Raw genomic sequence first — 27,970 nt, 5'->3', positions numbered from 1 at the left:
GTACTTTAGACAAACCATTCTCTACAGCGTGTGTTGCCCATCATTTTTTTTGTGTCCTCTCTGACTGAAGTTTTTGCTTATAATCTGTGGAACGGTCGCGCTGCTTGTTTTTCATATACGAATGTGAGAACATTTCAATTATACATTGTACAGCGCCATTATGCGAATAAGTAAAAATCGTAAATAGTTGTTAACCAAAAAATTTTGCATTTATTTCGGGTGATATGTGTTGTAGTGTCAATCAAAGTAAATTACAAATTATAAAATGAGTGATTGGATGGATGGTGCATGTGAAACATTTTCATCGTCATTTTGGAATATGAGGAGAAAAAAAAAACATTTCACTGAAACCGACCAAAGTAGACGTGCAAAAAGTTCAGTCGACTTTTCTTTGTCGCTTTTGAGATCAACAGCAGCAGCAGCAGCACACGACATACACTCTCTCACACTCATACATCCATACGGGAGCGAAAAAAAACTTCAGCTCGTCAATTTCGAACACATTTTTTGTCATTTTGATGATAATAATAAAAAAGAGAGGTGTTAAAAATAGCCAGCGTTCAGTGAATTCGTTCATAAATATTTTTCGTCGTTACATTTTTTTTCGTTCATTGGATCAATTGAGTGTAGTTCATTACAACAATTATTTACAAAAAATTTCATTCTTCGAGACCAAGAAGAAGATCTTTCTCTCTCTCTCTCTCTCTCTCTCTCTCGCTCTCTCCCTTTCTCTCGGTGTAGGCATTTCGGACCAAACCGAAAATCAGAATTAGCCATTCGAAAGTACGCTTTTGGAAACTGAAAATAGACAAAGAATGAAATGAGAAAGAAATAGACAAAAAAATTGGAGCATGGTTCTGTTGCCATTTTTTTGCTCGTTATCACTGATAGCAGGATGAACGAAAGAAGAAAAAAAAACAACAACGATGTATATATTAGAAATAACCAGAGCCAGTGCAGATGTCGGTCGGCTACACAAAGTGCAAGACTTTCAAACATACACAGAAAAAAAGTAGTAGAACAAAAACAAACTATCGAGATAGAGAGAGAGAGAGAGAGAGAGAGAAGAGAAAGAAACATTAAAAATCCAACAACAATATTGAATGCCGTGCAATGTGTGAGAAAATTGCTTGTATCACGGCATTGTGAAAGGGAATGCATGCACTTGTTGTAAAAATTGTTATGAATTTGTGCATTCAACTTTGAAATATCATGTGCAATATACACAAACAAACACTCACAGCACATCGCTGTGCATGCATACATTCGACCCCCCGATAAAATATACACATTCATCGCGCCGCGTCTAACAGCGCGCAAATACTCGTTTTGCTTCTGCTCTCTCATCATCCACAACCAGAACCGGAGAGCGAGCGAGCGAGAGCGAGAGAGAGAGAGAGAGAGAGAGTAATCGAGTGAATAATAAAAGCGACCGAAGAAAGAGGGAAAATAAGTAACAGTTCAGTAGAATCTTTCGGTCATTTTTTCCACACGTCAAATTTGATGTATACATATTTCTCTTGTTGCTCATTTGTTTGCTATTGCTGCTGCTGCTGCTGCTGCTGCTGCTGCCGCTGAGTTGCGAGAGAGTGTGTGCTCTTGGCTGACGAATTGAATGAACGAAAAACACAGCAACAACGAAAAATACTGGAGCACGCAACACATAAGAAACCATGTGTAAAAGACTAGAGTGAGAGATTCGGCCGATTGCCGAAAGCAACATCAAAACCGAATCGAAATAGTCGAAGAGAAACAACACACAAATTCATTATTACGATTAAATTTCCACACAATAAAACATGTGGAACGATTCATCGCCAAAGTGAACGAAAAAAAAAACACGAAAACTTGCCTCCGTTTTTATTTTCCTCTTCACTGTTCTTGAGTGTGTGCGATTTTTTGAGAAAAAAAAAACCAATTCAAACTGCTGTTGGAATCACAGTTTGTAAATGAATAAAACACAAAACAATTTCAACGATTTGAGTGTGTATTGTTTATCACGCGCGAAGAAAGCATATATTCAACACTTTTGTTTTGCGTGAAATGTTGTAATTTTTGTTCATTCCCGAAATTGTTTCAGCACCAAGTCATCATTTTACTCATATTACTCTTCCATTTGGAGTGTGCATAATAATAACGCGACAACACATTATCTACCGACAATTAATTGCAACGACAAAGCCCATTTACACCATTTAACATAATCATTTTCTCGATTCTAATTTTCTTTTTTTTTCTTCAAATTTTGGGCTCGCCCCCGGTTTCGATTACAGATTGCATCAATAAATAACACAACGTCAAACAAAACAACACATACACGTACACAAAATAAAAACACGGAAATATTGTGGTATTAAATTCGGTCTTCAAGTTTATAATTAAGTAGTAAATTATTTGCTAATGATTTTACTGTGATTTTTCAAATGGGTGAGTGAATTTGGTTGAAATGTTGATTTTTGTTTTCTTCATGTGTTTTTTTTTAGTCTCTGTCATTGTCATGTCATATCGATTATCAGTATTACCATGTTGAATGAGCGCATAATTGTGCCAGAACATTACACTTCCAATATAAATGTATCATTTCCTTTGTCTCTCCCATATTTTTTTTCTTCCAGTAAATTGTTGTTAGAACGAATTATAATCGTATCACAAACATGTTTTGGGAAGTGAATTCATATTCAAAAAGCATTGACACTTTACTAAACAAAGAGGTAAACAATTGAATGAGCCTGCTTTCCCTGAAACACTGCCTTTGCTAAACAAAACCGTATGTTCATTTCATTTTGACAGGACATAACGCTCAGAGAGCTTTTAGACGATGAGGACATTCTGCAGGATTACAAAGATCAGAACAAAAATTTAACCCAATAGTAAGTTGGCCAGTGTCCACTTTCTTTGTTGTCGTTTTATTGACGTGCTTTCTTCTTTTTTCGTTCTGACGTTTTGATTTAGTTTGCATCGAGCCGAAATCATAGATGAATTGGTGTCAATGATTACAACAGAGCCACCGGCTGATGTTGCTGACAATGTACGCTTCAAGTATTCGAACATTGCATGCGAAATTCTAACCAGCGAAGTGCCAGTTTTGATTGAACGGCTCGTCAGCAGTCGTTCGACATTGGAAAAACTATATGCCTTTTTGGAACGCGATCCACCATTAAATCCACTGCTCACATCATTCTGCAGTAAAACATTCGGTATGCTGTTATCAAAGAAATCGGACCAGGATTGGTTTTCATACCAATGTGTTTGTCTTCAAATGCTTGAATTCATTAAATCACGTCCGGGCTTCTTGAACACAATTTATAAGCATATGAGTGCGCCAGTTGTTGTCGATTTATTGTATCAAATAATCACCTCGATCGAAGGCGACGAACTCCGTAATTCTTTATTTCAATGGCTCAGCGAACAGCAATTGGTATGCAATTTGATTGGGATGCTTGGTAACGAAGCCGATGCGGACAAACATCAAAATATTGCCAATTTATTGTGTGAACTGATCGCAACCGGACGAAGTGCACGACAAAATGAGATACAGAAACGCGGTTATGGTTATGTTGACAGTGCCACAGATTCAAATGATCCACTCATACATATACTGGAAGATGAATCGACCACGGATTTACTGCTAGACTTAATTTTATCGAACAAAACTGAAAGTGCCGTTGTTTCCGGCATCACCATCATTCTGAAATTATTGGAAAATCCAATAATGTAAGTACACCGATTATTCGGTTTTTGCATCTTTTGTTTTCGAGTGAGACTCTTTCTTCAACAAAAAAAACTCTATTCTAAGGAAAAGCAATCTCATATCAAAGAGAACATTTGCGTCATCATATTTTGTTGTTGTTGAATTTTTCGGTCAAATTTGATGATAAAAAATGTGATAAAATTCTGGAGTGGCAGTCATAACGCTCCCTGTCCGTCCGGAGCATTATGACCGCCATCCAAATTTTGTAAAGAATTTAAGGAAAATCTGTTTTCAAATGTTTTTTTTTTTTCAAAGAGAAATTGAATCGAAATATTCAAAATCCAATGCTAAAATGCTTGTCCATTATCATTTTGCAGCAATGAACCAGCATCGGACACAGCTTTACAATATTTGGCCGATGCGGAAAAAGAACATCACAAAAAGATTATCGCCAACATTGTGCAACAGATTAAGCCACGTGTCAAAGAGCTACATGAACTACTTGTGAACCCACCACCAGTAAGTAGCCTACCGGAAATAGAACACAAATAAATCGGACCCACTTCATAAACTAAATGTTGCTTGTATTTTCATTTGCAGAAAACTGAGATCAAGAATACAGCAACACTGTTGTCACCGCCATTCGGCAGCACAAGGTTGCACATTTGTACATTGTTATCAGTATTAATTGAAACGGGAAATCAAGATATTATCGACGCGTAAGACTACCAAAACACACTCTCTATTCATGCTCTTTATCTTTTACTTTCAATTAATTGTTCTGATGGCTATTGTCTCTATCCATTTGCAGAATTTGCGAAACGGACTTTTTTAATGTTTTGCTCGACCTTTTTAAGCAATACTGTTGGAACAATATTTTGCATAGTCAAGTAAAGAAATGTTTTTCGTACGCATTTAGTGCATTTGTGCATAGTGATGATAACACGTGCACACCTTCTGCCTTACAAACTCATGTAAGTATTCAACACAGCGACGTCTTTTCCCCTTTTTTCGGTCTTCATTATTTTGAATTCAAAATAAATTCGAGATATAAAATTATTTCGAATTTGAAATTTTATTTAGTCCACTGACTTTTAGTCAAAATGAAAAATTCGAAAGAGTTTCGAAATTGATAGGAATTCAAAAGTGTTCATGCATATATTTTTTGAATTGGGATACATTAAATGGTGATTTTCATACTCCTCCCTCTCTCATTCTGTCAATTAACTCGTTTTCAGATTTTAGTAAAGTGTAACGTTGCATCTAAGTTAATCGATTGCTGGAAGCACAACGATGAATCACAGTGAGTAATCGTGAACAAATGATTCATTTCAATCTCAAAGTCACACACAAAGAATGCAATGTTATCATCTAAATGTTTGTTTTTCAGATCAAAAGGGAATGGCCGTCGGCTTGGTTACATGGGCCACCTAATTTATATGTTTGATTCATTAAATTTATTAGTATTGGTGTCGCACCAATTTCGTGCCTTAGTTGAATCAAATTTAACTGAAGACGAACTCGCGTATTGGAAATTAGTGACCGATCCGACAAATGGTTATTTGGTGTCGGCGCTCAAGCAGCAAAAATCCTATTTGGGCGGCATTGATCCGAATCAAAGTGATTCGTACGATGCGAGCACATCGAAAGATTTTCAAGATGAAAGTTTTACCGGCGATTACTATAATGACATTGAATCAAATTCGCATAATATTGTCGATGATATCAATGATACGGCATCGCGTCTGTTTGAGGCCACATGCAGCATGCGAAATCTCAGCACATTTGATATACGAGACTCGGACATCAAGTACAATTTCGATGAACTGATGAATGAGTTTCGTGACGATATCAGTGACAATAATATATTTGGCAATAGTAGCCAAACATTTCCCAGCAGTAGCAATTTGAGTGATTCGCTATTACCAAAAAATGAGACCGATTGGGCCGATTTCGATTCGCATTTCAGCGATTTTCAGCTAAGCGACAACAATGCATTTCCGCCACTTGAACAAAACCACAGCAATCGAAATGAGGAATCGTCGTCATCGCCATCGTCGTCGGCCAACAGTTTGCCCGGCAACAAGTTCTTATGGAACAAAGACAGCGATACAAATTCAGCGTCAGCAGGTATGTTACTGAAGTGTAACAGAGAGAAATTCGGAACTTTTTTTTTCTAACATTCAATCGATTTTATTTTAGACTCGTCACCAGTTCGAGCACAGAACACCAAGGATATCAAACGATGGGCTTCGGTCGTCAGTGATATCGATGCGGTTCAAATCACAGATGTGTTGAATGCGGAAAAAATGACGGGTAAGGCTATTTTGTCGTCAAATAGGCGCCACACTTTGTGATTTGGCATCAGATTCGACAAGTGTGATTGCACTGATTGCAATATTTGCGGTTCTTTGACTGTGAATTAAATGTAATATGGTTGAAAAATCGACTCAACAAGGCACATTTAAATATGGGCGCATTTCACATTTTCAGACGAGACAAATGCATCTTTACAAAATGCCAACACGATCAGCTACACAGCAATGTCGCCGAGTGAACAAATCGATAATGCCGAACTGCAGGAAAAGGAAAATGTAAGCATTGGTGGCCTTGACGCCAATGAGAATGACAATGAAACGAAACCAGACGATGGCACAAATGCGGTTTCATCACCTGAAATCGAAAAAACAACACCGGTCGAAGCAGATCTTAACAATGGGCCATTCACCGATGAATCGTAAGTAAACTTTGTTCTTTTTTCTACTTCATTCTGCTTCCTTCGCCTGTTGAATTGGACGAATCAAATTAATGTGAATGATTTCTCTGCATTTGATTGTTCTCGGGATGTCATCATTGGTGTACAATTATCAAAACAATTGCAGGAATTCCAAGGAGACCATCGATAATAAAAATGTTCATACTTCCAATGAAAACAATGAAAATTCAACGGTGATCAATGATTTAAATGTATCAGACTCAGATGCCAACCTAACATCATCGTCAGATTCGTCGTCACCCACAGAACAATCAACCGATATAATTAGCGATGTATAAAAGATACTGCATATGATAAGCCTTTTATTTGTCATACATAAAGTTACGGCAGCTGATTTGTTATCTTTTGTAAGATTTAAACCACTTGATTGAAGAAGACAGCACCCAGCAACAACAAAATTAGAAGGGACAAAAATAAACCCGAAATCATGAAGATACGTAGTGAGAATGAAAGAAAGAAAAAAAAAATGAGAAAAAAAATCAAATCTCGACTCGAGAGTAAATTCAATGACCAAAATTAGTGTGTTGAAGTTGTTGTAATACACACATATTGTAATTTTTCGGACTCTTTTTTTATACGCTCAAAAAAAAAACACTACCCGGTAGAAAAAGCAAAAACGACCAAAAGATGATATAAAAACTAGAATCACAACCACTTCAACACGAAATCACGTGAGAGAAAAAAAAACACATACAAAAAGTATTGTAATCGTTTTTATTGATGAATAACAACAAATAAAAAAAATGTAATTTGAATTAATTTGACAACAGACACAAAATGAAACGCATACACAATTAGGGTCAGACTTAATTTTAGTGAATTAAATTGTTAGAATTTATTTAATAGATGAACGAAACAAAAAAAAAATGAAACAACCAACCAACACACATGGGAAGGGAGTGAAATATGTGACATCAACATGTACATGTGTGTGTGTGTGTGTGTGCACATTTCAATTGGAATGAATGAATTTTTTTGTAAATAAATACACCTGTGTATTGTAAAGAAATGGAAAAAAAATTATATGAAAAGTGTAAGCTGCGAAAAGCGATTAGCACACGCAAAGCGCCAATAAAAAAAAATACTTTATACAAAAAGAGATTTCTATGCCAATTTGCGGAGTCCTTTTCCCTTGAAATTAATATATCCCAAGCACCAATTTATTTCCATTGAACCCATAGGGGTATTGCAACTACCATAAAATATATGTATTTCATCAAGTTTATCAAGCTCTTTCCAAGTTTATGCATAGTGTTGAACTTTTGTTCAAGCTCTACCATCGAAATGTACAGTAAAATAATTTACGGGCACGACGTAAGATGGCGTTTTTTCTGGTCAAAAAAGTTGCAATATCCCTTTGATTGAACCTCTTTTTGATGATGATGATGATGATGATGATGATGATGAAGAAGGGAAGAGAAAACAAACAATTGTCAATTCGAACAAACGGTCGAATCAAATGCCACCAAGAAAAACAAAAATTCCATAGCATTTTAGACAACACTTCATCCCACAATAAACAAACAACTACACCATTAATTGACATACAGAAAAAACAAATGGAATAAAAATCATGAGATGAACTAAGATAGAAATGAAAAATAAAAACATACACGAACATGAAGCTACAATATGATTTGTGATATGTTCATATCAGATGAGGAAACAAAACGAGAATTAACTAATAACAATGGCAACAATAAAAAAAAAGACACCCAACAAATATTTTGTACATAGACTTTTTGTGAACAAGATTTAATGAATTATGTTAGGTATTTTTTTACCAACTACTTATTATAGCACATTCACCTACCTGACCGCCCCATCGCCCTTCGTCAGAATTAATTCAACTATTCTACCCCATTCCCCATCACTCTCAGATACACAAAGTTTTTCTCTCATGCGTGTATAAGCTCAAATGTAAACTATGTACTTTTTTCATACTGGTTAATGCAAGAGCCATTGTGCTCAACTCAAATAGTCATCCAGCAAAAGATGAAGAATATAATCAAAAATCAATAAAAACGGAAATGAAATTAGAAAACAAAAATTGAAGAATAGAACAACAATACCACCTTTATCCTCCTCACAATCAAAGCCGCGCACCAATTTGTGACCACAGCGTCAGCGGTGACGAAGCAAAATTCAAATTTGTTGGTATTTTTTTTTTGCATATTTTTTATACATAGGCTGTTGAAACATTTTTTTATTACATGATTTACTTAAACCGCTACAAATCGCGTTAAATCGAAATCACTTTTGACACAAACACGTCCAACATATCCGTTTTTTTTTGTTGGGGAATACTCCTTTTTTTCTGTATATTTCAATTCAAAATATTTTCAATTCATACACACACAAGATATGAGATATTTGTTACAATTTTTATTCGATTTTTTTTTAATGGTTTGTGCAAATTGTTTGAGATTTTTTCTTGGCAAATAAAATGAATTTACGATAACGACGACATTTTCAGTTTCAATGGTTCACAATTTGTTGAAATTATCAACTTATTTAGACTTAAATTGTGGTAATTTCTGAATCAGAAAGTTGTATCATCAAAAAAAAAAAAATAATTTAAAAAAGTTTAAAAAAATAATGGAAACTCCTGTGAATGAAGATAAAAAAGTGTTATTTAAAAGAAAAAAGAAGATTCTAGCATTTTGTATAGGATAATAGTTTCAGGCTTTGTTCGAATGTTTTTACTTCCATTCGAATGCAACAGAGAAATAAAACCGAAATTAAAACACATACACATTGGAATCTGTATATTTGAATTGTTTTGCGTGAGAGAGAAAAAAAAACGGATCATGAAAAACAGACAAAAAAATGATGTGGCGCAAACACAGCGAATGAACATTGTTGAAAAGTGTTCATTCAAAACCCGTATGGATGCACCGTATCCGTCATATGGCATTTTAAATGATATGAACTATTTGTAATACACAAAAAAACCGAGCCTTTTTTTAACATGAAAACAAAACAAAAAGAAAAATTAATAAATATGTATTTAATCAGTAAAATTATATGGAAACGAAGAATTCATTATGCGAAAGTAAGACAAAATAAATGAGTCATCATTTCTTTTTTCTTTTTTCCTTCTTTGTTTTTTCCCTCTTTCTTTCTCTTTCTTTCTCAATATTCCATCTAAATTGAACCATTTAAATATGATCATTTTCAAATATGGAGTTTCGTTTACCTCTTTCTTCGTTTCGCTCTGAACGCGCATTTTCGTTCGTTGTAATTCTCCATCATATGCAGATAGAAGTGTGCAAGAGACTTAATTCAGTGTTAATTAGGGGCAAACAGAAAGAAAAACAATGCAAAATATTGTGTCAGTGACAAAAGAAACACATTAACAATTCCGATCGTCATCAGGTCATAACAGGTTGAAGCAACACCTTTTTCTAGTAGGTAAATTGATAGAAATATTCAATGCTAATTCGGATTTTTGTTTTGGTTTTTCTTTGTCATTTTATTATTTTTCGTTTCGTAGACAAACTTAGCACTAAGTGCATCTTTTTGAGACAGACACATCAAATCTATATTTGCATTACTGAACCTAAAACCTAAACAGTTTGTGGGGCTGTGATAGTTGGATGTCAAAAATGAAATGTCAAAACATTAAAATGAAATTAATACTAATAATAATAACAATGAATAAAAAAAAAACACATTTAAACTGCTTCTTATATGTACGTAGAGAGAATGACTCTCTAAAATAAAAACAAAATCAATCTCTGTAAATCTAATCTCTGTCTCGTTGTCGGTCTCTATGTGTGTGATATATTTAAAGAAAAAACAACAAATAACAAGTTAGTTCACAGGAAATTCAGATTACATTACATTAAATGGTATTCATTTTAGCGAGCTTTAGTGACGATGGTGTTTCATTTTTTAAAGAGAGAACAATGTTAAGATGAATAGAAAACTAAATTTAAAAAAAAAGCACAGAACTTAAACCAAAAGAAGAAAGAAAAAACAACAACAACAAATTATCAAGTGTTTGTTTGTTTTTTTATTAGGATTCTCGTCACTCATTTTCCTGGCTTGAAAGAGGCCTTTACATTTATATATATTTGCAAGCTTGAGAATGCAGTCCAAATCCAATAGTTTCACAACTAGTTCCGCACATCGAATCCAATGTATATAAATTTAATGCAATTTTATCTAGAGAAAATGCTGAAGAAGATGCAAAACCAATGAATTTGGAAAAAAAAGAAGTAATAATAGCCCTGGCACAAAAATCACACCAAATTCCCAAACAGGGAATGGTATATAAGGTGATGAATTCATGACAATTACGGTTGATATTTCTTTTTTGCCATGTATTTTCAATTTTTGTTAATGTGAAGAAAAAAAAAACAAATTTTTTACGGTCAAAGTTTTCGACTCTAAGTCGGTTTGTGGGCAATGTGAACGTTTTTCGGTCCAAATAAACCCATTTGAAATTCAAAAGCGTTCAATGAAAACATTCGTTCATCGATTGCACAATTGTTGATCCATAATTTCAAACAATCAACACATTCACTTGAAGCATATTCATCAACGAAAAACATCACATATTGACGACCAAACAGTTGAAATCAACACCTGTTAACCCTCAACTGCATAAGCCCGCCTTTTGGTGGGCATCATTTAAACACCTGTATAATGTGAATCGTACGGCGGATGACATTGCTTCAAGGGGAATTTTTATTTGTCAATGTTTTTTCTTTATTTTTGTCTTTGGCGTCATTTGTCTATGTCGTACGATTGGTGAGTTATAAACAAAAATGTGCACGAAAACGAAAATTTGACAAAATAAATTATTCGGTTTCCAAATTAGACATATTTTTGACACTTTTAAACAATGGATTTCATTGTTCTCTGACTTATTTCTATCGCATTTCCTGACTAAACCATGGGAAATCTAGGATTATGAATATTTTTTTCGTTATCTATGGCCAAAAATCAACCAAATACCAGTACTCCCAGTCCTGGGGAAAATTCATGCAGTTGAGGGTTAACAGATATTCGTGTCATTTGTTGGTAGTATTTCATAAATGTGATCTTAAAACAAAAACAAAATATCAAATCAAATGATACATATTCAATACGACGATCAATGGCAAACAAATTTGACTGTAGCAAAACAAAAAGAAAACATTGAAATTTATAGAGCTTTTCTTAGAAGAATCGAAGAATGTCATCAGCATTACTATAGTTAAACCAAAAAAAAACCGAATACAACGAAACGTAATGAATTTATGAGAGAAGAAATTTCCTAGCTCAGGAGCATTTAGACAGCAACCTGCTCATTTATATAGTAAAAATTGCATTTTTTTAGAAACAAAAAACAAAGCTTAACAAAGCCTACGTTCATTCTAATTTATCCCTCTAATAAAATTAAAAAAAAAAAATTGTGAATACGTCAACCGAAGTGCACTACTTCGGATTTGATCGGCAAGAGCAACAAAAAATAAATGGGTTGAACATTTTAATACGCATAAAATAAAAAGCCAAAGACACAAAAAAAACAGCAAAACAACAACTAAATGCACCTTTTTACACGTATTACTTTAATTTTTGTAATTTTTCCATGAACATGCAACTAACAAACCAAGGTGCAAATATTTAGACATTTTGAACCCATTCAATGTACGCATATTCCGCAATGAAACAAAATAGAAAAAATTGAGAAATAAGAAATAGAAGAAAAAAAAATCAACTAAATAAATTTATAAAAATCGAATTTTGAATAATTTTCAAAAAACGCAATTTCTACATAAATCTACAAGAAGATGACGTGACATAGAAACATAGAAATGGAACGAATTGAATCAAAATGTATGTAGATAAAACAAAATTTGTCAACAAAAGAGAAAACAATGTTGTGAGTTAACTTCTCATTCAGAGAGAAGGTGTCAAAAAAACAGCCGAAAAATAACACCGAAAAAAACAAAAATCCATTTGAAATGAAATGAACACAATAAATTAAACGTAAATGTGTGTAAAAAAAAACTGCAGAATTGTAATATTCCTGTACGCGATCCTAATTATGAATTTAAAATAAAATACCCAATTTAAAGAAGAATAAAAAAAAGTTCGTTGTTCATTGTTTTCGCACTTCTTTGTGCCGCGCACGCTGAATATGTTTGCTCATCACAAGTGTATGTATTTAAGGCTAAGTACATAGATGACTAAGTACATGTAGCGCCTCATATGACTTGAGAGATTCGGTGTGCATGACATTTGCTGCTTATCATCATATATAGCATGTGCGCGCGAGCCAAACGTCAAAACGTCTCTCTCGCTTTCGTGTAACAACAACAATAGCAAATTTCAATTTCAAAACAAGGTTAAACAGCGACCAATTCATTCTCGTATTGATAGATTATTGTTCGTCAAACGTTTTAAAGAAAAATCATAGTGTATTATGAGAGATAATGCTGAATTGACTTTTACTATTGTGTTACACATTCATTTTATCTCGTTTGCCGAAACGTAATTGAATGGGACAACAGTTGTTCTAGAAAAAAGAAGACAGTGATTGAACATTTCGTAGTAGAGTGCGAAAAGTAAACAGAATGTCACAAATAAAATATCTCAATCCTCAGCCAAAAGCATTGCATTCAATGTGGAGCCGTGGATTTAGAAAATGGTAAAATGTTTGTTGCTACTGATATTGTTGTCATGTTGAAAGGAAGCGAAGGCTCGAACATCGATTCAATTCAATTGGGTGGATTGTGATTGATTGGTGCCGATTACAAACGAGTTTTTATTCCGTCGAAGCGAGCGAGCGAGCGAGCACGTGATCATTTCTATTGAATGGGTAATCGAATGTAGCTGTCGATTGTGTAATGGGGCTTTCGGATTTCATGATTAAATCAGCAGCAGCCAGTAGGGCTCCTGATGATGTAAATACCATCGTACGAAAAAAAAAAACCTGAAAATCGTTGCCTGTGTGACACAGTCTATGCGGTGGCCCACTCAATTTGCACATCGATTAGCATTTCGTTGATTGGGCCATTTGGAAATCAATGAATATGATCATTTTTTGCATTCCACTTATATTTCCATCGGATGACTACCTTCAATTCTTGAATGTCGACAATTTATGCACACGTGTGGTGCATTGTTTTGGATGTGTGTGTGCGTGCAAACTATTACAAGAGACACAGAGAGAAAGAATGTGAGACACATTCAAAATGGGTAAAAGGCGAACGGAACGTAGGGAAATGAAGCATTTAAAATCAAAACCCGAATATAACGAGCCTGCCATCAGCGCACCGAACCAACCGACCTAATAACAAATCGGATCGAGAGAGAAGCAACAACAAAAGTTAAAATGGAATGAACAGTGAAAAGTGTTGTATTTCTTCCACAAAGTAGGTAAATGTCTGATTTCTATCATGTGTTATTGCGGACCCGTGCGTATGGAACACACACACATTGTGTGTGTGTGTTTGTGTGTGTGTGTGTGGTTGTGTTGTAGTCTCGAGTCAGTCAGTCGTTCGCTTTATGAGTGTCTATCCAATTCAATTCAATCCAATCCAATATATATGTAAATAAATTTCTCTTTTTTTTTAAAAATAAATTTTCATTAATGGCATTTCTTTGCCTTCTTTTCTCTCTCTCTCACACCTCCTCGTGCGCACTTCTTCGTTTCGACCGTGCGGCTATGTGCTTCGTGCGTCTTTCTCTTCACTTTTCTCTTTTTCTGGCCGTCGTGTGTATGCGTTTACAAAGCATAATGTCTAGCAAAGTGTGTTGTTTTCGTCATTTACATTTCGCTCGGGCACGGGTCCCATAAATACACACAAAAATCGCTGTAGCTCCCGCTAATTCGCTCGCTAGCTCGCTTACTCGCTACGCTCCGACCCATTCGATTCAGTCAACCAGCCAGCCAGTGAGTGCGTATGGAGTGCGCATTCATTTTTGCCACCTGACTGTGAAATGACTGTGATGATTTTGGTATCGGTGTGTGCCACTTATCGTACCCAAAATGATTGGTATTTACTCATTCCGCTTTAGATCGCGTGAATCGCGTATTCTTCTTCTTCTTCTTCTTCTGCTGTTGCTGCCTCTGTTTCGATTGTTTCTTACTCTCACACATCATACAGCTATCTGTCGAAAGCACACAAACCAATCCCAGAAACACGGTGTGCTCTGTATGCTTGCTTACTTCGCCTAAGATTTTGGCTCGGCATTTTTTCCCTTTCTTTCTCTTGCTCACTCGCTCGCTCCGTCTTCGCCATTCGTACCGTTTGTTTGTTTCCAAAGTAGCATACATGCACTGCCGCACGATCACATACTAACTGTGAAAAGACATCGATGGCCATATTCACCGTACACACGACTCGTTGCTCGGTGATCGACGTAGTGGTGAACGAATTGTTAACACTCAATTTCTATATCATTGCCGTTTTGTGAGCTCAGTTGCCATTTCCAAAGTTTTGAAGCTCGTAGTTTTGGTTGAGTTTTTTTTTTGCTTTTTGCGATCGTAATTTCTTTTTTTTTTAATTTTCTTAGGCCATTTGAATTGAGAGAGGAAAATCGTGTGAACAAACGGTGTGTGTGCTTTTGTCTCTTTATTGATAAGCAGCATTTTTGTTTTTGGTGTGGAAAAGAAGAAATAACTCGTCCAAAATCGCATGATTTTAACTTAACTTCATCATTTGAAAGAAGAAAAAAGCGTTTTCATCGAGTTAAAATCTCTATGGCCTAAAGTGAACTGCTACTTACTTGCGAGTGTGAGTTGTATGAGTGTTGAGTGTGAGTATGATTATGTGTGTAAGTGCGGTGCATGAGACCGATATGAATTTTTTCTCTTCAGTTTAAATGCAACCAATCAATACGTACACGTAGCAGGTACACACGGGGAATTTTTTTTTTACTTTTGATTTTTAACCATTAGGTTTTCTCGTTTGGTCGTGTTTGTACATACCACGGCAGTGTTTTAACTCAGTTTGTGTGCGCTCTCTCAGCGAGAGACATTATTGCCATTGCTGTTTCTTCTGCGACTTTTACTGCGCTCACTGTGGTGTGTGTGTGTGTGTGTGTTTTTCATTTCGTTTTTTTTTTCTTTTGACGTATCCAAATCCCAATGAAAAGTGAGACGAAAAATGCGCGGTTTCTTCAGTGTATTTACGTTCAATGAATGGATTAGTTGTGTGTTTGGAAATACTATATGGTCGTTAATTGCATACATTCTTTCGAATACGTATTTCTTTTTCGTTTCTGTGCGTTTCAGTATATTTATAAAAAAAAAAGTTTTGTTCCCTTTGGACTCGGTGTGTGTTGGATCGTTCATCGAAACTGTTCAATGAAGAAAGAAAGAAAGAAAAACCAAATACATATCGCTTTTTTTTTACTCTTCTGTCTGTTTTGCACATTAACACCACACCGATCTCGCACATAGAGAGCGGGACAGAGAGAAACGATTTTATTGTTTGAAACAAAAAAGAAACCGTCTCTTTTTTTCGCTACTGTAAATTCATTTTCAATGTTTTCCATTTACAGATAGATTCGTCGTTCGACAGGCCAAATCATAGATGCAATTAGATTTTTTTTTTCAATTTTAAAACAAAACTCAATTGATACGAAAGTTGTTTACCGTCAACAAAAACAAATAATTATCAAACAAAATCAAATCAAATGTGTTTCAAATAATATGAGTGAGAGATTTTATTAAAGTTTTTTTTTCCCTTATTTACGTCTATGGTTTAAATTTAAAACAAAAAGAAGACTGAAAAAAAAACATCATTTTGGTGATTTGAATCGAATTAAAGCAGACAAGACACACAGAGAGAGATAGAGAAAGAAGGAAGAAAAAACACACAGAAATTGGTTCGAGAAAGAAATAAACAAATAAGCGACGAACTGTTCAAAAGTGGGTGTGAAAGTGAGTTTTCGATTTGATTGAAAAAAAAAAACAACAACAACACCGACCATAACGTTGACACTGAAAGTTTGTTTTTCATTTTTTTCTTTCTACAAATCACATAGAAGAAGTTACAATAATCAATATCGTGTGCTTGTGTTTATGTTTGAAACGCAACGAAAGAAGAAAATAAAGGGGCAAAAAACAAAAACCAAATAAATAACAAAAGAAAAAGAAAGTTATCGAAAATATGTCGTTTTATCGTTTAAAATATTTGTGGCCAAAAAATTCGACAAACGCAACGTCAATCGTAAATGGATTGCGTTGTTTGCAAACATCGTCGTCGTTATCAAATCATCAATTACCAGCCGCCACCGTCGCCGCCAGCAGCAATGTAGTGTCTGTTCATAGTCATCATCACCATCGTCGTCATCATCATACATTGTTACAAAGGAGTAGTTTGGCACAACAAATCCACAATGATCAGGTAATCAACTCTTCAGCTGAAAACAAAAACAACTAAACAATTAGAAGCGAAACAAAAACTTACTCCTTTCAAGGAAAAAAAAAACAAAAAACAAAAACAAAACTACAGAAAAGAAAAGAAGAGAAATATAAGTTTGTTCGCTGATTTCTTATCATATTTCGATCGGTTTTTATCGTTCAAACAGAAGTGCACATATGCATCGACAAGCGGATCAAAATTGGAGAAGGTAGCCACAAAAGCTCTGCAAAAACACGATTGGGATCGTGCCGTAAGCGAAGCTGAAAAAATTGTCGGTTATCCAACGTCATTTCTAAGCTTACGTTGGCTGCTCAGCGACGAAGTAGCCAATGTTGCGCTACATTTAAGGAAATTGGTTGGAAGTAATCATCCGTTACTCAAAACGGCCAAGTAAGCTTTTTTTTCTCTCTCTCTCTTTCTATCTCTGTCTTTTGTGTTTCTATTACTTCTGTTAGCTCGGTTTTATGTGCTCTGTGTGCATTTGAACGAACGAACGAAATGAACTGGCAAAGCTGGCTCACGCTCGCGCGCCACCTTTGCGTTCTTCGACAGCTCGCATGAATCGTAATTCGAACAACAACAACCAGCAACAACAACAACAACAACAACAAAAAACACAATAGGAATTCAATCATTAGTTGTTCCTGTAGATTAGTCCACGGAGCAAAAAAATCAACGAACAAACGAAAGACACATAGCAGAAAAAAAAACCATTCGCCCGTGCCCAATGTTTACCATTTGTATTGATTGTGTTAATGTCGATTTTCATTGCGAGCTATTTGAATTTATGCTTGGCAGAAGGAAAACAAACACAGCAACACCAATTTAAATGTTTAAATGTTTGATACAATATTTTGATAGCGAAAAAGTGCGAAGGAACGCAACAACAACAAAAAAAATCGCAAACATCTAGGTAAAGCACACGGAATTAGGGAATTAATATTATCGGTATGAAATAATTTGCAATTGCCAAAAACTGTAGGAATCATAAAAGTAAAAAAAAAAACCAAAAATCCATGCATAGACTGTTATGGTTTGTTCAAACGTTCATGCTCATTACCAAATGTGCAAATACCTCTTTAGTCCGACGAGAATGACTTTTTTCTCTCGTCTGTTTGCCGACGAATGTATTGTTTGTATTGCGCATACAAAGTATGCACAACAATGGCGAGTCAAATGACGTAGACGTGTGTGTATGTGCAATCCGGTTGGTTCGTCGTTAATTGCATTTTGCCAGGGTGTGGAAGATTATTTTAGACTCAACTATGAATTTCGTCAATTGTTTCGCATGCAATGACAACGCGTATCGTCGGTGTGTTGGAACAATGTGCAAATGAATGAGCATGCTGATTCAAACGTGCCTTGAATGTACTGCCGTACTGCTTTGGCTATCGCTGTCATCATCGCCACTGTAACTCATCAGGCAAAATTACAATCAACCATCTGAACAAGACAAAAAATAGCACACACATATATACTACTCATGAAATATGCGAAATGAGCGACTTAAACGCGCGAAAATTATGTTAATTTTAAAATCGCTTGTGAACGTCTTACATTTATTTTTTTGTTATTGCAAAAACAAGGAAACTTTATGACATGTACCATGAAAGAGAATCATCACACACACACACACACACACACAATCGCTCGCACTGTTTTCCGCAGCAAAAAAATATAGTTTTACTTTTGGAATTCCATGTGAGCGATTAACACACATACAGATGGTGTGAGCAAGCGAGCGAGCCAGCTTGGAAGAAAAAAAATGAGGTGTTATCGATGAATATACTATAATCGTGGTATGTCGGCATTTTGTGGGTTTTGTTGACAAGCGAAAACCGAAAATCATAAACATAACAACAGATACGACACACAAAAAAAACGAAATAATTCGAAACAACAACCAAACCCGAAAAAAGCACACACACACACACACACAGCGACCGATTTAGCAACCATAAATATCTGTCTATTTAGTGTATGGCCTTTCTTCGCGATGCTCTTTATGATTCAGGCAAAAGAAAGTGACAATGCCGGACCTTTTTTCTTTACACACTCACTAGTTCGCTCTCGCACTCTATGTATGTGTGTGAATATGAACTCAATTTTTTTTTTTCGTTGCTCGGAATTCGGCATATCTGATTTTGCCTTTATGTTTTGCGATAACAGATCATGAATGGCATATAAATTATCTTTGTGCAAATGGAATCGTTAAACAAATCAAGAGCTTGATATTGAATCGCTCTCCGATTGGATCAACAATGGTTTTCTTCTTTGTCGTTGACGATGGGGCTCCGGAACTGATCAACCATGCAATTCATCATTGTAAGCTCTGGTTTATTTTGATCACCCGGATATTATGCGCATTCGTCGTCAAAGAAGCAGCAGCAGCAAAAAAATACATCATTAAATGTTTGCCATATTTTTCTTGGGTTAAATGAACAAGTCCACCTCGTGTATGTGTTTGTGAAACAGCACGTGGCCTTCAACCACGTTCCTTGCCATCATGATCATCATCATCATCATCATCATTTCACTTTTAGTTAGAGCATCTGCAAAGATACTACAAAAAAAAATACACCAACAGCAACAGCAACGATTACACAACAATATTTTCTGTGTCTGCAAGGTAGAATGTAGTAGTTTCAGTGTGCACGCTAGTTGAACAAGTGGTATAGTGGCATACACAGAAGGTCAATTCAAACAAAGCGAAACATCATTGTATCAATTCGTATGCATTTCGACAAATGAACGGCAAACAAAAAACGAGATTTCAATTTTAGATTGGTAGAACGGCGGTTTCGACACAATTCCGAAAATTTGTGTATGTCCGTGATATTTGTTCATTGAATCACGTTCATCATCGATTCAAAGCCACTTTAACGGGAAACGCACACTTTTTTGAAGGAAAAAAAAATTGTTAATGTACACTTTTTTGTGTTTTTCATTCACTTGTTTTGTCTGTGACTACATGTGCTAGATAGATAGTTTAGCAAAAATTCACGTTTCTATTTCTCTTATGTGTATTCTTTTCGAATAGCACAATCGTATGCCCTCGATCCATCCATTCTTATTCGTTTTTTTTTTTTCATTATTCCAGGTCATAAAAATTACTTAGTTTACATTTTTCTTTTTACCATAATTATTTCGAATGATTTTTATTTTGTTTGAAATTTTATTGAAATTTTTTTTCTTTATCAAAATTATATCGTCACCACATCATTCAAAAAGAAACCTTTTTATTTATTCCAATTTGCACTTGATCCTCATGTTAGAAACGCGGCATCACAAATTGTTAGCATTACCGAGAGAGACAGGTGGGTAAATAAAATGAAAAAAACCAATTCCAACGGCGTTATGCAGCCAATTTCCCAACCAATAACCCAAAACAAAATTTATGGACACTTCTATTAAATCCCATATTCAGTTCTCCGGCTCAAAATCATTTGGTTCTTTGGGGTATTCGGTTGATTTGAATTAACAAAAGAATTTGGAACTGAAATTCAAATTTTTTTTTAAATGTAGATTTGATCTACACAGTCTACTTCACACACTTCACAGGCAGTTGGTTGGTTATTCGCAATGGAATCTATCCAAATCTTAATCATATTGGAGCACATGGTATTCAATAAATAAATAAATTTACTCACAATTCCTCGAAATAAGCGCAATTTCCTCCATTTTTGGAATTTACCTTGTTAACAATTCACTTGGATTTTGGTGAAGCAATTCTTTTGGACATTTTGATGATTTCAAATTGAGGTCATTGTTTTAACTTTTTCGACCGCAAACGTTGGTCTTTCTTTTATTTAAGGCAAAGTATCTTATTAAGATTTACAATTTCATTCATAAACGGTGACGGTAAATAAGCAAGTATTAAAAAAAATCATTATTACAGCATCATAACATAACATGCCATCGAGTCGGTAAATCAATATTTACTATGTGTACTATAATTTATAGGTATATAAAACCATCAAACATATTTACGGTGTGTTTTCTCATAAAATGTGATGTGAATATTTTAATATTCACCGCAAACGGTTACCAATTATACTATAACTATAGAATAAGTATGCTGTATCACAATAATTGCTACAGATTTATTGTTAGAATAACTCTAAATTACAAACTCATTTAAATACGTATCAAGTCGAACGGTAGACAGATTGACTGAAACAAAAAAAATGAACATAGTAGATTTCGATTGAAAAAAAAAACACACAAAACGATTGGTGACGGTGGTTGGACATGTAAAATGTACAGTTTTTTTTTAATTCTCTTTCAAACATTAGGGTGAAGGTTCTTATAAACAGAATTTTTTTTTGCAATTTCATCAACACGTTTTTTTTTCTATTCTAAAAACGCCCATTTGACTGAAACAGAAATCTATTGTACCATGGACGGAATAATATGCAAGCATGGGGTTTGATCGTACTGTTGATATCAAAGGCAGCTGGACAGGCGCCGGGCATTCCAGAAATGGAGCATGACAAAAGTGCAGGTGTGTTACATTCACAGCGTGCATTGGCCGAAGTCTGTGAGATGATTCGTATATCACATTTGGTGCATCAAGGTTTGGTCAATTTGCAACCACTTACACAGGCCGGACAGGATATGTCGTTGCACAGCGATATGACGTTTGGGAATAAAATTGCATTGTTGAGCGGTGACTATCTATTGGGAAATTCTTGTGCTGAACTGGCTGGATTGAGGTAATTTCACTTCCATATTTTGTTTTCTTTCAATTAAGTGAGCGACATTTTCATTAACAAATTAATTTTCGGTCCATTTTATTCACATGTACCATAAAGAAATCAAGATTTGGTCGAGTTGATATCATCAGCGGTGCGAGATTTGACGGAAGCCGAATTCATAGGCGATCGAGATGAACAAAATAATCCGTTACCAACGGCACCGCCAAAAACACCACGACGCCTTGCCGCTGATGTGCACGATGAGTATGACATTCATTTGGCCGACGATGTTCTGAAACCAATGGAAAAGGAACGTTTCATGGGCAATCCAGATACCGAATGGGCATTACGAAACATTCTCAGTGCGGGCAGTTTGTTGGGCAAAAGTTGTCAAGGTGCATTAAAATTGGCCGGTCTACCTGAAACCACACAAAAGCTGGGCTTTCATTTTGGTAAACATTTGGTATTGGCATGGCAGGCATGCTTAGATTTGGAACCATTTTTGCAACCAACATTAGCCGAAGGAACGACATTTAGTTTGGTATCAGCACCAGTTCTCTATCACCTTGAATACGATCCAAATGCGTATGAACTGATTAAAAAGGGTTATGTGTCCGTGGAGCATGTCGATTACAAAGCGTTGCACAGTGAAATTGTGAAAGGGCCCAGCGTTGATAAAACACAAAGTCTACAACGAAAACATAGTCAGGCGGCCATGAATGTGCTGAAAAAATTCCCACCATCCGATGCTCGAACAGCCCTCGAAAATATTTTGCATGCTATGCAAGATCTGTAGATGAATTAGTCAAATATTGAAATGCACACACACCCTTCCACACCCCCACACACACACACAAAATATACCGTGGCTGATGTGCGCGTTTCATACACACACACACACGCACACTAGCTCTTTATCATTTTATACCTATAGTAATCGAGAAAAGACACACACACTAAAACAAAATGTAACGCAAATAAAGTTCAGATTACAATATTTTTATATATACCTAGATATATTAGATAATCGGCTTTCCGTCCGAAAGCGGTCAATTTTTGTTAAGGAAAAGAACCGCCGTAAATAGACACAAACACACAAAAATCAATGTTTTTTTTCCCGATGTATTAGCACATCGAAACAGACGTAATTTTTTTTTTTTTTTACAAAACGATTTTTCTTGTGTCATCACACTTTCGAAACCAGGTTTCGCCGCAAAAATCATGTGCATTTTTGACTGGAGCGTAGTAGTAAAAAAAAGGGAAATATATTCGCATATAAATAGCATCAACCGATCCGATTGGCAACCGCTAACACACGATCGCGCACACGGAACCTATTGAAAATAAATTATTGAAAATAATTTTAGTACTGGTTTTGGGGTCTCTTTAATAATCCAATGAGAAAGAAATGAAGAAAAAAACACCTACATTATTAGCATGTAAATGTGTTTAACGGAAATCTCTAATTTTTAAGTGGTTGAACGAAGACAAACAAAAAGATGGCATGAAAACGTGTTTTTTCATCTGTGTCTTGTGTGTATAAGGAACCATGTGTGTTCTTTTTATTATTATTATTCTGAAATTCATTGTCTCATAATAATGCACGAACACATGCCAAGCAATAAATAAGCCGAAATACTCGTAAAATGCAATTGTATCATAGAAAGAGAGAGAGAGAGATAGAGAGAGAGAGAGAGAGAGAGAGAGAGAGAGAGAAAAGCACACACGTATATACACACTGTAGATTCATTACCAATTTCCTTTTCTTCCTTTTTGCAAACCATGAGCGCGCGTACTCTCGAATCAGCCCACCCTTGAATCGGCTACTCCGCTACTTGAATATTCATCAACTACTTTTTTTATATGTCAAAACCAGAATTCGTTTGCGATAGAAATTTGATTGATTTTATCAGCCAAAATGTTGAATTTGAATTTTTGAAAATTGCGGTGTCTATTCCCAAATCTACAGAATATTTAAACTCTATTCCCAACACACTTTCCAATACTTTTTTCATGTTTTCAAATCGTCGGTTCACCGCAAATATTGAACAACAAAAAACCGCTCTTTTGTCATTTTGTTGCTTACTTCTAAACAGATTTTAAAAAAAAATTGTTATTAATTTTATTTTCTTTATTTATTAAAAAAAAAAAAAATACACACGCAACAATCGACATTTGTATACAATTTGTTAAAGAAAAACAACAACTGAAAACTGAATTGAATAAACGAAAATAAATTGTAAGACCAATTACAGTGTTAGTGTTTCATTTTGCACTGGTTTTTTCTCTCTGATTTTCAAGCAAATAATTTAATTGCAGGAAAATAATAGAAACAACAGCAGCCGCATAGAAAACGTAATTTAAAACACATTTTGCTCGCATTCTTACAGCTGAACGACCTGAAACTCACCATGAAATTGTTTCGATACAAAAACAACAACTATAGAAAACTCTACAACGGCATGACAGAGAGTGAACGAAAACCTTCAAAATGGTCACGCTTGAAGGGTTTCGGGTCTCTTTTTGTTTTCAATTTGACGTTGTATCGATTTTGCGCAACATTTTGACATTTCATGTATATATGGGAAAAAGTCAGATGTTCTAGAGTGTAACACACATGCATTGTATTGGGGCATTGCATTCCACAGCACACTGCAGTATTCAATGTGATTCATTTGCACGCAGTTGAGTTATTATTTTCTTTAACCCTTTTACCATTTTCATTGTTTTTTCGTTGTTTTTTAAGTTCTCGGTTTTCGAAACGTAACACAAAATTAAAAGAATAAAAAACAACTTCTACTCATTTTTCAATTAACCTACTGTGCTCTCTATCAACACCCAAGTAATCTTAAATGAAAACAAAACAATTACGATTATAAATCCAAATCAAAAATATCAACTTTATTCCAACGGACCAAGTAAACATATCATTTTTTCTAAGTCGAACCACAACAACAACAAAAGAATTTTTTTTAAATCAAAAAAAAAAAATAAAAAAAAAACGCAAACGAAACCAGGAGGAATTTATTTGCCAAAACAACGAAAATTACAAATCATTACCAAAATAAAAATCTACAATTTAAAAGAAGAAATCAACAACAACCAAAATCCAAAGAGCAAACAAAAAAAAAGTACACCAATGCATTGACGTGTCATTCATAGTGAAAACGGAACTAAACTGCAATAAATATCGTGAGTACTGTTGATGATGATGATGATGATGATGATGATGATAGCAGAGAATGACATTGATTTATCCATCATATGAATTATTTTGTTTGCCTTTTTGTTATTCGAAACTTTTTTGACTCATAACATTTATATGTGTGTTTTTTTCCCTTTTCTTTCTCTTTCTCTTTTTCTTTGCCCTTCCATGTGTTGTTCTTCACATATACCGAAAAAAAAAATTACTAAAGAAACAAAAATGGCTGGAAACAACAGCGATAACAGCGAAAAAAGTTGTAGCAGCAGTAGCAGTATCAGCGGCGCCGTTGATAGTACTGTTGATGCACCCGTTGACATGATTAAATTGCAACAAGAATTTTACGAAATGTTTGGCCACAAAACCAGCGTTATTTACGATTGTTATACGAGCAAAGTGGCGCTCGAAGTGAAAATCGATTTAATGATGCCTGAAATGAATAAAACGAAGCGTGACCAGCTGGTTGATTTGATTTGGTCACAGAAAAAGTACATGGGCGACAAGCATCTGTTTATGTCACCGGTGTTTGTGTGCTGTGTATTTGACACAAATATCAAGGATCATTTAACATACCCGTTGGACATAAAGTCCACACGATTCTCAATACATCCAGTGTTTCGTGTTCAAAAATGCCTTGGCACCACCACCGATGAAAATGGACAAACCAAGTGCTGTGCCATCTTTGTGGATGAATTTGGGCGTGCCTACGTCAATTGGAAGGATTTTCGTGAGAAAAATAAATACGAAGATGGATTGGTGATTGCACCGCGAACAGGAATCTATAATGGGTCATCAAAAGATCAGGTGTTGTTGGATATTTTTGTGCGAAGATCGGGTCTGACCAAGAATTTGGACACTGGATCTACGGTTGTTGGTTAGTGTGATGATAAATAAGTTGTTCACAGAGAAATTCGATGGATTTTGTTTGATTTTTTCTCACACAATTTTCAATTTCACAGGTTTAGCATCAGCTGGTGTGGCTGCGGCAACATTCATACCATCGTTGGTCGTGGCTCCGGTTGTAGTTGCTGGTGCGGCTGTGGCAGGAATCTCGTGCGCTGTGTACACTGGAATTCGTAGTGCCTATGATTTGTATGATCGACGATATCATAAGCAAAGTATTGGGATTAAAGATAGAGAGGCCAGAGCATCATGGTTTAACATTGCGGCGGGTACATTATCTGCGGGTGCAGCTGGTGCGACACAGCTCATTACGACGGCCGCTCAAAGCGGCCAAAACATATCACATTTAACACGGAATACGGTTCGTTTCATGAATATCGGTGCGCTGAGTTTGCACACAACAGGCTGCTTGGATGGTTTTCACACAATGCTGTCAAATTGGACAAATGGCGAACCGATTTCCAAAGTGCACTTAGCACAGTTGAGTGCGTCGCTGTTTTTGTTAACACATTCCATAAGCAATTTCCAAGCGGCCGAACAAATTATGCGATCCAACGACTCAAGCAATCCAAATTCGATGAAAGAAATTTTATGCGAACGCCAAAAGGGAGCATTTTCCCATCTGGTGAATGAAACGGTTTTGATTCGTGGTCTACGCACGGATGTTGGCCAAATTATTGTGCGATCGATTAAAAGTTTGGGCGACCCGAGAGAGCTGTTGAAATTTGTTGAAGCTCAGCAGCAAAAGATACAGCAACACATGACTGAAGCAACCAAAAAAGAATCTGAAGTTGAAGCTGAAGCTACAGTAAATGCATCAGCACCACCATTCGAAGACGATAAAATTGTGAAGCAAGAAGATTTCTGTGTGAATGTAAGCCTGGCCGTCGTAATGGAGTACTGTGAAGTATTCGATAATCGCTTAAAATCGATGGTGGGCACATTACAGCAGCAGGTTACAAACCGTGGCACCGAATCACTTCGAAAAGTTTTGGTTCATCTGTTGGATGACATGACGCTAAAAACTTATGCGATATTTTTGAATTTTGTGCAAGAGCTGGTGGTTCGTGTAGCGAACAAGTTGGAGGAACAAATTGGAGCACCAACCCATTTTGAGCGCTTTCTCAAATTGGCCTATGCACAATTTGTCGAACGATCGACCAAAGAGAAATTTTTGGATATAAACAATTACATTTTAACGCTTGATTCAGATAAGCTGCATTTTATCGATTTTCAAATTCGTGAATACTTAAACGAACAAACAGCTGAATCGCTGGCCACTTTAGAGTTAAACTATGATGCTGCACATGCTTACAAATCCGATTTGAGCGATAATCGCAAGGTGTATCTGCTGATTGAAGAACGTGTCGAAATGTTTTCTGGCAAATTTAAAATGTGCTGTGCCACGGCCAATGTAAACGAGCTGCACGAAACCATTGAAGAGATTTTAAAGCGTTTGTCTTATGAATCGGCAACGATTTTCTTTGCATTGGCCAAAAAATTGCTGAACGATCATGCGGTCAATATTCAATTGTCGTTGGGACGCTTTATATCGGTGGATATATTTATCACCGACATTTATTGCTTGCTTACCAAAATTAGTGCCGAAGATGGTTGTGCCTCACTCAATGAGTATCTCTTCCAGTACACCGACGATCTATATGACCTAATCGAAACTGAGTTCAAGCAAAATTATGTGCTTGAACATGAAAATTCCTTGAAAAAGACACAGTGTTCCGTCTGTGCTGGTGAAGCATTCGTCTAAACTAACTTCCAATTAAAAAAAAAAAAAAAAAACAGAGAGAAAAACCAAAGCAACAACCTGAAACTCATTCAAGTGTGGCAACCAAAATCAAAAATAAACACCATCAACAACACAAAACGCCATAGCCGCCGTAATCGATATAACCATAATGAAACTGGCTACTCAATTCAACCCCAAAAGTGAACAACAACAACAAAAATATATCGTATATTTAAGCTTAACCATGTAGTGTAGTCGTTTAGATGATGAAAATGGCAAACGCTTGCAACGCAAAGTTATTTAAAAGCACAACAACAGAAATGTTTCTATTTTGAAATTAAACCAAACCAAAAAAACCAAACAAAATGAATTATATTAGATTAAATCAATATATTTTTGTGATCACCTTATATTACAAAGAGAAACAGATACTGTGTTATCTCTAACTTATACAAAAAAAAAATAATTACACGTAGATAATTATATTATAATAAAAAAAATAGTTTCATAGTTGCAAGTAGACAAAGATGAAATGTGTTTTATTCAATTTGGTGAAGGCTCGGATTTTTTTGTACTAATTTTTCTTG

At 35.5% G+C, this 27,970-nt stretch overlaps 3 protein-coding genes across 23 annotated transcripts; all 3 read left to right on the top strand.

Moving 5' to 3' along the window:
- Positions 1–2: 2 nt before the first annotated feature.
- On the top strand, positions 3–7,564 carry LOC129576826 (serine/threonine-protein phosphatase 6 regulatory subunit 3-B). 8 transcript variants are annotated; one of them, XM_055462569.1, is made up of 13 exons: positions 3–123; positions 2,274–2,427; positions 2,616–2,711; positions 2,791–2,870; positions 2,953–3,714; positions 4,069–4,210; positions 4,292–4,410; positions 4,503–4,665; positions 4,930–4,994; positions 5,082–5,821; positions 5,894–6,007; positions 6,185–6,428; positions 6,574–7,564. In XM_055462569.1, the coding sequence occupies exons 3-13, from the start codon at positions 2,655–2,657 to the stop codon at positions 6,743–6,745; spliced, it is 2,658 nt and encodes an 885-aa protein (XP_055318544.1). In that variant the 5' UTR covers positions 3–123; positions 2,274–2,427; positions 2,616–2,654; the 3' UTR covers positions 6,746–7,564. The 8 variants fall into 8 exon arrangements, 7 of the variants coding, with proteins under 7 accessions (XP_055318544.1, XP_055318543.1, XP_055318545.1 ...); XM_055462568.1 differs by having other exon boundaries at positions 8–170; XM_055462570.1 differs by having other exon boundaries at positions 8–179.
- A 5,139-nt stretch (positions 7,565–12,703) lies between these two features.
- Positions 12,704–23,783, top strand: LOC129576825 (all trans-polyprenyl-diphosphate synthase PDSS2). Of its 14 annotated transcripts, none has more exons than XM_055462550.1 (7): positions 12,721–13,110; positions 15,972–16,353; positions 16,458–16,819; positions 17,004–17,227; positions 20,113–20,154; positions 21,223–21,552; positions 21,652–23,783. In XM_055462550.1, the coding sequence occupies exons 3-7, from the start codon at positions 16,583–16,585 to the stop codon at positions 22,328–22,330; spliced, it is 1,512 nt and encodes a 503-aa protein (XP_055318525.1). In that variant the 5' UTR covers positions 12,721–13,110; positions 15,972–16,353; positions 16,458–16,582; the 3' UTR covers positions 22,331–23,783. The 14 variants fall into 14 exon arrangements, with proteins under 14 accessions (XP_055318539.1, XP_055318538.1, XP_055318537.1 ...); XM_055462551.1 differs by lacking the exon at positions 12,721–13,110 and adding an exon at positions 14,900–15,020; XM_055462552.1 differs by lacking the exon at positions 12,721–13,110 and adding an exon at positions 14,932–15,020 and having other exon boundaries at positions 16,461–16,819.
- Positions 23,784–24,099: 316 nt separating this feature from the next.
- Positions 24,100–27,909, top strand: LOC129576824 (uncharacterized). Its single transcript, XM_055462549.1, has 3 exons — positions 24,100–24,726; positions 24,951–25,610; positions 25,696–27,909. Exons 2-3 carry the CDS (start codon positions 24,959–24,961, stop codon positions 27,402–27,404), a joined length of 2,361 nt encoding a protein of 786 aa, XP_055318524.1. The 5' UTR covers positions 24,100–24,726; positions 24,951–24,958; the 3' UTR covers positions 27,405–27,909.
- Positions 27,910–27,970: the final 61 nt, after the last annotated feature.

Source organism: Sitodiplosis mosellana, unplaced genomic scaffold (assembly GCF_009176505.1).
Source record: "Sitodiplosis mosellana isolate CC-2019 unplaced genomic scaffold, AAFC_SMos_1.0 Smas_scaffold_6191, whole genome shotgun sequence".
Classification (NCBI taxonomy): domain Eukaryota; kingdom Metazoa; phylum Arthropoda; class Insecta; order Diptera; family Cecidomyiidae; genus Sitodiplosis; species Sitodiplosis mosellana.
This window is presented reverse-complemented; position numbering and strand designations above follow the sequence as displayed.

What these genes read in the sequence shown, in the direction of transcription:
- LOC129576826 (XM_055462569.1), top strand. Translation starts at nt 2,655, where the DNA reads ATGTTTTGGGAAGTGAATTCATATTCAAAAAGCATTGACACTTTACTA. An exon ending in AACAAAAATTTAACCCAATA is followed by an intron (nt 2,871 to 2,952) that starts GTAAGTTGGCCA and finishes GTTTTGATTTAG; the next exon opens with TTTGCATCGAGCCGAAATCA. An exon ending in TACTTGTGAACCCACCACCA is followed by an intron (nt 4,211 to 4,291) that starts GTAAGTAGCCTA and finishes TTTCATTTGCAG; the next exon opens with AAAACTGAGATCAAGAATAC.
- LOC129576825 (XM_055462550.1), top strand. Translation starts at nt 16,583, where the DNA reads ATGTCGTTTTATCGTTTAAAATATTTGTGGCCAAAAAATTCGACAAAC. An exon ending in CCGTTACTCAAAACGGCCAA is followed by an intron (nt 17,228 to 20,112) that starts GTAAGCTTTTTT and finishes TCCTCATGTTAG; the next exon opens with AAACGCGGCATCACAAATTG. An exon ending in AGCATTACCGAGAGAGACAG is followed by an intron (nt 20,155 to 21,222) that starts GTGGGTAAATAA and finishes TGACTGAAACAG; the next exon opens with AAATCTATTGTACCATGGAC.
- LOC129576824 (XM_055462549.1), top strand. Translation starts at nt 24,959, where the DNA reads ATGGCTGGAAACAACAGCGATAACAGCGAAAAAAGTTGTAGCAGCAGT. An exon ending in CACTGGATCTACGGTTGTTG is followed by an intron (nt 25,611 to 25,695) that starts GTTAGTGTGATG and finishes TCAATTTCACAG; the next exon opens with GTTTAGCATCAGCTGGTGTG.